The 10,100-nt window shown below is 43.0% G+C and overlaps 1 protein-coding gene across 1 annotated transcript; it reads right to left on the bottom strand.

Annotated features, from left to right (window-relative positions):
* Nucleotides 1-237: 237 nt before the first annotated feature.
* On the bottom strand, nt 238-9,195 carry cldn11b (claudin 11b). The gene is made up of 3 exons (XM_085287705.1): nt 8,501-9,195; nt 6,478-6,642; nt 238-1,589 (listed from the first exon to the last, which is right to left on the bottom strand). The coding sequence occupies exons 1-3, from the start codon at nt 8,724-8,726 to the stop codon at nt 1,330-1,332; spliced, it is 651 nt and encodes a 216-aa protein (XP_085143831.1). The 5' UTR covers nt 8,727-9,195; the 3' UTR covers nt 238-1,329.
* Nucleotides 9,196-10,100: the final 905 nt, after the last annotated feature.

Below are 10,100 nucleotides of genomic sequence, written 5' to 3'. Positions count from 1 at the left end.
GCCTCATTTTAGCCAGAAGAGGCTAAACTCTGATGATCTGATACCTACTGTAGAAGAAGACAAACAAAAAATCGTATTTGAAATGGATTCATATCAAATGGAAAACATACAGAAATAATATTCAGTAAAACATAAATTTAAGAAAGCATGAATCTTAATTTAAATGTGTATGGGTGTTTTCAGAGAGCCCAAGAGATTTTAAAGCCTTTTTTCTAAACACAGACAAGAATTTAACCATGTGGGTATGCAGATGATTTATTTTGATTATGCTGTTAACATAAAAGTAAAAAGAAATGATAAAAAAAGTGACAGCCGACTGTGGGGGATTAAATATGAGCTGCAATTTAAAAGTATCATAAACACTAAAGCGACCATGAAAACAACAGTTTGCTATTTATAATGTGAAAACAAAGAGCCGCTGACAACGATTAACTTAGATGGTCACAGCCGGTCAAACAGGGGGACTGTCCTTCCTGACTGAGTAGCTGAAGATGTGAAATATGTATTTATACATGTACAGCAAATGAAATTACAAACAGCTGCAAGCTTTCTGCTAGGCTTCACCTCGGCTCATGGGAGTCCCTGAACTGGACGTCCGAACCATGTTCGTGTGGTTAATTCTACTGACAGACCAATCACAGTCATGACCTCGGGGGCTGGTCATGTGATTGGTTTAGAAACAGTATATTTGAGTTTGTTTAGTTTTTTCCTGTAATGCCAGAGTTTGAAGTTGAGATTGTTTTGTGTAAATTGGATTTGTGTATTCCTGTTTTGACTGATTGTTCTTTCTTCCATCGTGTTACTTTGTATCATTCAGTGAGAGCTTTGTTGTCTCCGTTTTTTTATTTCCTTTTGTACTTTGTGCCTTGGTTTGAGTTTTACTTTCCCACCTTTTGAATATGTCTTGATTGCTTTAACCTGTGTCGTGTTTACCAGCTTTTCTCAGTCTCCAGTTAGTCCTCAGTGTGGGTCTGCCCTGAGTGTTTGTCTTACATTGTTGTGTTTTGATGCTACTTGTTTTGCTCGTCTTCCTGGCTTTCTATCCCGTTCTTGTTTTTTCATTCAGTATAATAAAACTTTGTCTTTTTTTTTTGTTGCTATTCTGAGATATTTTTGGGACATACACAGATTCTCCAGACTTCCCTAGATTGAGGCCAAAAGATTTTCTGAATGTGAGCTTATTATTAATCCCTCCATTTCCTGCTAACATTCATTTTCATGGTGGATTTTAGTCTTGAAGCAGTAAACAGATAATGGCATGTCTCATCGATGGTGAATATGACTTTAAACTCAAAGAAAACTTGGTTAAAAATAGAGCGCCTGGTTCCTTCACACCCGGGCGCTCTTGGCGTGGTTGGCGGGGGGGTCGAGGAGCGTGGCCGTCCCCCTGTTCCCAGAGTAGTAGAAGCTGTCGTCCCTACTCGGGGTCCCGGGGTCGATGCCCTGGCAGCACAAGATGATGATGCCACCTAGGAGGCAGAGGGCGGAGCCGACCCAGCCGGAGTACAGAGAGAAGCCGAATGACATCAGATCTTCCTCTTTATTAGTGCCGATGGGGAACCAGACGGTAGATATGATGCTGCACACAGCTGGGTTTCAGACATATTTAAACACAAAAGGTGAAAAACAGGGAAAAGAAGAGGTTATAATTTTGTGCTCGGTGCCTCCATCTGTCTGGCTGTCATCCCTGAGTTTGTGGACAGGAACTACCTGTCTTATCTCACAGGAAGCAAAACAGCCTGACAGATCCTGACCCATCATCCTCCTTCCTGCAACAGCTGGGAATGACTCGGGGAAGACCAGAGCTCTATACAACATGCCACATTCACCCACTCTAAACTGAATGCTGTCTAACCAAATTCATACTGCGACAGATGCGTCGGAGAGTAACTTAGGGTTAGTATCTTGCCCAAGGATACTTGCCATGCAGACTGGAGGAGGCAGGGATTGAACCTCCGACCTCCCGATCAGTAGGTGACCAGCGCTACGTCCTGAGCTACAGCCACACGAAGTTCACTGCAGTAAGAGAAAGTCTCTTAAAACGAGAAACTGCCCTCAGAAATCAAATCTGTCCTCTGAAACTGTCCCAAAAAGGTTATTTGAGCACACAAATACAGTGGGGCAAAAAAGTATTTAGTCAGCCACCGATTGTGCAAGTTCCCCCACTTAAAATGATGACAGAGGTCAGTAATTTGCACCAGAGGTACACTTCAACTGTGAGAGACAGAATGTGGAAAAAAAAATCCATGAATTCACATGGTAGGATTTGTAAAGAATTTATTCGTAAATTAGGGTGGAAAATAAGTATTTGGTCACCTCAAACATGGAAAATCTCTGGCTCTCACAGACCTGTAACGTCTTCTGTAAGACGCTTTTCTGTCCCCCACTCGTTTCCTGTATGAATGGCACCTGTTTGAACTCATCATCTGTATAAAAGACACCTGTCCACAGCCTCAAACAGTCAGACTCCAAACTCCGCCATGGCCAAGACCAAAGAGCTCTCGAAGGACACCAGGAACAGTATTGTAGACCTGCACCAGACTGGGAAGAGTGAATCTACAATAGGCAAGCAGCTTGGTGTGACATACAGTGCTGCCAGGGCCAACCTGAGAAGAGGCATCAAGACTGCCAAGCAGCAGCACAGGAGGCGTATCGAGGCCAGGTTTGAGAACAACACAAACCCAAGGCAGGTCTGGGAGGGCATCAGGGCTATCACGGACTACAAAAGGAGAACACCATCACCCTCAGCCGACAGTTCTACTCTGGCTGAGGATCTAAATCTCTTTTATGCCCGTTTTGACAGGGAGAACACCGACCCTGTCCTGTCCCCTCTCCCCTCAACCGATCCTGCTCCGGTCCTGAGCACTCATGAGCTGAGGCGTGTGTTCCGGAGCATTAACACCAGGAAGGCGGCCGGGCCGGATGGAGTGCTGGGCCGGGTGCTAAAAGACTGTGCTGCGGACCTGGCGGACGTCTTCACCTCTATATATAACACCTCGTTCACTGGTACCATCCTGTTTCAAAGCAGCAACCATCGTTCCCATCCCAAAACAGTCAAATGTCACATGTCTGAACGATTTCAGACCTGTGGCACTCACCCCCATTCCCGCCAAATGCCTGGAGAGACTGGTCATTAAACACATCAGAGCTGCTTTTCCACCATCCCTGGACTCGCACCAGTTTGCATACAGGGAGAACCGGTCAACCGAGGATGCGATCGCCACAGTGCTGCACACATTACTGAAGCACTTGGAACACAGGAACACCTACGCACGGCTCCTCTTTGTAGACTACAGCTCGGCTTTTAATACCATCCGGCCATACAAACTCCTTCCCAAACTCCACCAACTGGGACTTAACTCCTCTCTGTGCAACTGGATTATGGACTTCCTCACTAACCGTAGACAGAGTGTCAGAGTGGGTAAGAACACCTCTTCCACCCTTGTGGTCAACACCGGTGCCCCTCAGGGGTGTGTTCTGAGCCCTCTGCTATACACTCTCTTCACCCATGACTGTATTTCCTCCTGCGCGTCCAATCTCATTGTTAAGTTTGCAGATGACACTACAGTGCTCGGACTTATATCCAACAATGATGAGACAAACTACAGGACAGAGGTGCAACAACTAGAGTCATGGTGCCACGACAATAACTTGGTCTTAAACACCAAAAAGACCAAGGAGATCATTGTAGATTTCCGGAAGAGGGGTCATAACAACCATCTGCCTCTCTTCATTGGCAGTGAGGCGGTGGAGAGGGTGAGCAGTTTTAAATTCTTGGGGGTAACTGTGACCGAGGACCTGTCCTGGGGCAACCATATCACCTCAGTTGTACGGAAGGCCCAACAGCGCCTCTACTACCTGAGGAGACTGTGGAGCGCACACATTCCCAGATCTCTGATGTTGAACTTCTACAACTGTGCCATCAGCAGCGTTCTGACGTATGGATTTCTAGTGTGGTTCCCCAGCTGCACCAAGGCCGATCAGCAAGCACTCCAGCGGGTGGTGAAAGAAGCTGGCAGAATTATTGGAACAAGTCTGCCAGAGATCAGTAATATCTTCCCCACTCGCTGTCTGAGGAGGGTACACAGTATCCTGCGGGACCAACATCACCCTGCGCGCCACCTTTTCCATCTGCTGCCCTCAGGGAGAAGGTACAGGTCTATACAGGCCAGAACATCCAGACTGGCCAACAGCCTGTATCCACAGGCTGTGAGGCTCCTGAACTCTCTGCCCCCCTCTCACGGACAATAACCATATCCAACTTCTTAATAGCAATGAACTGGTCTGCATTGGTGCATCATATCTTTATTCTCATCCCCCTCCTGCCCCCCCCCCCCTCTTTCTTAAATAGATAACTATCATATCTGATATCATATCTCACAGTACAATAATATTGAATGGGTTGCATTGTTGTAATTTGTCATGTTTCTCAGGTCTTTGTCTGAATTTCTACGAACATTATTGCTAAGGATTGTCTTATTGCATTGGAGTCACACTGGGTTAAATATGTACACTTGGGTTTTAAGGGGTATTTATTATTTTCTTCTTTTTTTTTGGGTTGTATGGAAGCCCCAAACGCAATTTCATTGTTCTTGACAATGACAATAAATAAATAAATAAATACTAAATACTAAAATACTAAAAAATCAACTGTGGGAGCAATCATCAGAAAATGGAAGACATACAAGACCACTGATAATCTCCCTCGATCTGGAGCTCCACGCAAGATCTCATCCCGTGGGGTCAAAATGATCATGAGAACGGTGAGCAAAGATCCCAGAACCACACGGGGGGACCTGGTGAATGACCTGCAGAGAGCTGGGACCAAAGTAACAAAGGTCACCATCAGTAACACACTACAACGGCAGGGAATCAAATCCCGCAGTGCCAGACGTGTTCCGCTGCTGAAGCCAGTGCATGTCCAGGCCCGTCTGAAGTTTGCCAGAGAGCACATGGATGATACAGCAGAGGATTGGGAGAATGTCATGTGGTCAGATGAAACCAAAGTAGAACTTTGTGGTATAAACTCAACTCGTCGTGTTTGGAGGACGAAGAATACTGAGTTGCATCCCCTGTGAAGCATGGGGGTGGAAACATCATGCTATGGGGCTGTTTTTCTGCCAAGGGGACAGGACGACTGATCCGTGTTAAGGACAGAATGAATGGGGCCATGTATCGTGAGATTTTGAGCCAAAACCTCCTTCCATCAGTGAGAACTTTGAAGATGAAACGAGGCTGGGTCTTCCAACATGACAATGATCCAAAACACACCGCCCGGGCAACAAAGGAGTGGCTCCGTAAGAAGCATTTGAAAGTCCTGGAGTGGCCTAGCCAGTCTCCAGACCTCAACCCCATAGAAAATCTGTGGCGGGAGTTGAAAGTCCGTGTTGCTCGGCGACAGCCCCAAAACATCACTGCTCTCGAGAAGATCTGCATGGAGGAATGGGCCAAAATACCAGCTACTGTGTGTGCAAACCTGGTAAAGACCTATAGTAAACGTTTGACCTCTGTTATTGCCAACAAAGGTTATGTTACAAAGTATTGAGTTGTATTTTTGTTATTGACCAAATACTTATTTTCCACCCTGATTTACCAATAAATTCTTTACAAATCCTACCATGTGGATTCATGGATTTTTTTTTTTTCCACATTCTGTCTCTCACAGTTGAAGTGTACCTCTGGTGCAAATTACTGACCTCTGTCATCATTTTAGGTGGGGGAACTTGCACAATCGGTGGCTGACTAAATACTTTTTTGCCCTGCTGTACATCCCTCTAAAATTAAAACTACAAAATATGTAACACATGTCCTCAACAAACTGCACACTCAGTACTGTGTACTCACAGTGTGCTGACCTCTACACTCTTATCTGAAATCAAAAACATAACAAATCAAATCTGCAGTCTGTCAAATCAAACTCATTCCTCAGATTTATCAATGGCACTGCTATTAAAGCAACATTTCATTAATAAGAGCTGGTTGAATTCTTTGAATACCAAAGAGAGCACCTTCATTGGGTCCTTTACTACCTCCTTATTCTGGATTTTGGTTCTCATCTATCCAGCTTTTATAAAACAAAATGGTCAGAACACATGAAACAAAGTGTCTGAGATTTGCATTTTTCAGTCATCAGCCACTCCTTTAAGTAATCAGATTCTCTGACAGTCTTTTCCCTGAATCTCCTCCACACGTTCCTTCATGATGTCAAGGAAAAGTGACGAGGAAAAGATCTTTTGGACTAATAAACTGCAAACACTGAAAGTCAGTGTAAGTGAAATTTCTCTTTACTTCACTGACAAAAGCTAAAACATTAAACTCAACTAGTGCTTTTGGTAAGTGTTAGTAAAGTAGTAGTTATAATCAAACTGATATAAACACAACTGTGTGTGCGTGTGTGTGTGTGTGTGTGTGTGTGTGTGTGTGTGTGTGTGTGTGTGTGTGTGTGTGTGTGTGTGTGTGTGTGTGTGGCCTCCTCACCCATAAAGATGAAGAGGACGCCTCCCACTCGGGCGCGGCGCTTCTTCACAGCTGAGGTGTCGTTCTGCAGCCGCACGCAGGCCATGGACATGAGGATCAGGAGCGTGGCGGGGAGACCCAGCAAACAGGCGCAGATCATCAGAGCTCGAGCTGTCTGGACGTAGGCTGAGAGGCAGAGAGAGCATCTGTTTGGTTTAATGTTCTCAGCACAGCTCACCTCTGGCACTCAACAAGGCGCTGCTCACATTAGGAATGTGCACACGTGTTGCATGCACCGAAGACAAGAAAAAGATGCAAGAAAAAGCCAGATTACTTTACTCAGAAAGTAATGTCTAATCTTGCTCTGAGTTACAGTCAAACACAGTCTGACGTCACTCTTCATGTCTTCACTGAACACACAGAGAATAAATCCAACGTAATAAAACATTGGTGTTAATGATTTCTCCAAAAGCTCATGAGAGACAAACCCCACTAGGTTTTAAACACCTGGGACTCTCAGGCTTCTGGTTTAGAACTGAAGAGGCTGCTTAAAGCACGCAAAGAAGCCCAGTCATTTTTCTGTCAAGCTGTTAAGATCTACAGAAATCTCAACAACTGTGCAAAAGACCACCAGAAGAAAGCTCAACCTTTGGCAGGCTTCTCTGTGTTGGCTGGGTTTGTTAACTGGAACCACCTGTCAGAGATGACTGGTATCAGCTTTCTTTGTTAATCCAGGCTAAACGATGACTGGCCCAAAGTGCACATCTAGATAAAAATCAGTCAGCGGGGACAAGGAGGAGAAATAGTCTGTGGCCACCACCTGCTAAACCATTCCTATTTCGGGTTTGTTGTCTCTCCACCTGCTGCACTTTACTTTTGAACTAAGTGGGTGAGATGGATGCCCAGTGCTTTATGCTTCCTAACAACATAGATCAAAATCCCCGAAGTTTAACTGACTGTGTTATATTCTGACGGCCGAGTGTCGTCCTATGTTTTTGAGTAGTGAACAAAAGGCTGATAAATTCCTTTAATTATGTTATGCACTGTTTGGTAAACGTGCAGAAGGTTTGTTTGGTAGTAAACAAATTAAAAGCTCAAAAAGTGGAAAAATTGGCTTTTACATTGTTGTTTATAGTTTGATATGAAACGTGTGAAATTAATAGTCAGTATTTATAATACTGAGCACGAGAATAGAACTATACTCCTATAAACAGAGGACTGAGTAAACATTATTGAAATATGATGAACAATGTTTTACACCATAAAGCAGTTTAATTTAAAGAGTTTAAATAACCAGTTATATTTGTTTCTTTAAATAAAGCTTATAAGTTACCATAGTTTCCACAAGTGTTTGTTCTACACTTCCCATCCTTCCTTTCACAATAAAAGTTATTGAGTACGAGCATAAATTGTGTGATTGCTGTATATCAAAGTGGTCTATAGAAGTGTGTCAAAGCAGTTTATGATCGATTATAGCTTCAAAATAAATATAAATATAAAAAATTAAATTCATATTAAAATGATATTTGACTGATGTTCTTATAAAAGGTAAGACTTATTTACAACATCTTCACAATTTAAAAGGAAATTCTGTCTCTCCTCATTAAATAAACTCTGCTATAAAGTAAGTAAGTACCTAAATGTTCTGATGCTCAAACAAAAACAGCAAAGTTTCTCACAAACGCTGTGAAAAACTGTATTTGTTCATTTTTTATTTGTATTCTGATGAACGAGACTGTTCGATAAACATATTGAATAAACTGTAAAAAGAAAAAATCTCGTTACGAATATATTTTGTTGGTGAACAACAATGCCGGTTTAAATACATGTGTCGATAACTTAATGTTAATAACGTGAAATAACCATTAATATTTAACTGTAATAAATTCAACTCTAAATATAAAGCGTAAACTGTTTTGTTGACACGCAGCCACTCTGCTCACTCGCTGCCTCCCGCAGACCCACGCAGCAAACGTGAGCTAAACACACTTGAAAGATCTCGTCACGCACATCATGTATTAGAGCATTTATTGGCGCATCTCACCGGGCAGTGTGAGGATCTGGGTGAGGCCCACGCAGTGGTGAAGGGACGGGGAGATGACGCACTCTGCCCACAGGCCTCGGGAGCTCAGCTCGTCCATGCGGACGCAGGTGGCCTTGGTGTAGTCGCAGGTCCGGACCCAGTCGTTGGTGGCCGTGGCCACGATCACCCCCACCCAGCCCACTCCGCTGGCCGCGGTGCCAAGGAGTTGCCTGCGCATCTGTGACATGGTGAGCACCGTGCGTCTTTAAGCGCCCCAAAAGAGAAAGATAAAGAAATTCAGCCTGTTTTTAAATTCAGAAACGTGGCAGCTTCTTGAGAGCTTTCCTCTTTTTTTAACGTCTGCGGGAGTTTAAAAAGTTTAAAAATGAAAAATTTTATAGGCCAAAGACTCAGAAAGAGCTTAAAAGCGGATAAATGACTGTGTTATTGTCTAATAAGCAACAAAAAACACCGGAAAACAAAAACCACTGGAATAAAGCAAAAACTGATATATATTCAGAAATAACTGCAGACAGTTTTTCTCTGAGTTGGAGCTTTAAACAACGTTTAAAAAGCTTAAAAGTCTAAATTTAAAAGCAGTCCTGTTCCGTCAGTGCGCCTGAAGCTGATCCACGAGAAAAATGCCCAGAATAAGATTTATCACAGGGTGTGGTGGAAACCGTACTCCTCTCCAAAGCCAATGGGAGCACATGTGAGATCCTAACCTAAACCAGATACGGGGAGAAAGGCAGGCTCAGGCAGAAAAACAAGCATCACCTAAAGCCTTCCTGATGAAGCTAAATCAGTTTAGCTCATAAAGTCCAGAGTTGTCCTCATGCGTCACTCACCTGCACCTCTGTTGCCCTCTGCTGGTGGTCCCGCCATCCCATCAGCAGCACTTCTGCCGAAATCTGCTCAGGTCCACTCAGTTTGGGACATCAGCAGAAATGTTCAGTGAATAAGACGTCTTAAAGTACAGCTTAAAGTATATGGAAGTTCTCAGGTGCTTTATTAAAAACATTAAAAATATTAATATTAATATTTCAAATCTAAACAAAAAAGTTGTCGTTATTCACACCAGTTGATTAAAAATAAGGATTCACAACTAAATATTAGAAAAAAAAACTTTTTTATTATCATTTTAAACCAATCATTTGATGAAGGTGATTTTCAGCCTGGGTTTGCATTTCCTGGATGACAGGACGGTTTCCCAGTAAAGAATGAAATATATAAAATATATAAAATATTAAAGTTTCCAAACCTCAAAATCATTTAAAACCTTAACATCTGACTGAAAACGATTTCTGTGTTTGTTCTGTTCTCAGCCAACGCGGCGCCACCATCCTTCAGTAATGTTGAGGTCTGGACTCTGGGGAGGCCAATCCATGACTGATGGTTCCACTGTGTGTTTTTCTGTCCAATATAATACAGCACTTGATTGATCTCTATTACTATTGTTATTTATTTTATTTTACTTTAAGTTATTACAAATTGAACAGAAAGAAAGACTCTGAGAGAATCTGTTGAATCAGCTGTTAAAAGAAGAAAGAAAACAAACAATAGAACAGAATACAGAGATCAAAGCAGCGACCTAGATACGTGTAAGTAACAGTAACTACTG

Source organism: Mchenga conophoros, linkage group LG9 (genome assembly GCF_057382185.1).
Source record: "Mchenga conophoros isolate Kocher_MC1m ecotype Shallow Benthic linkage group LG9, M_conophoros_male_GT1.1, whole genome shotgun sequence".
In the NCBI taxonomy this organism is placed as follows: Eukaryota; Metazoa; Chordata; class Actinopteri; order Cichliformes; family Cichlidae; genus Mchenga; species Mchenga conophoros.
The sequence above is the reverse complement of the archived record's forward strand: the minus strand, read 5'-3'. Positions and strand labels throughout refer to the sequence as shown.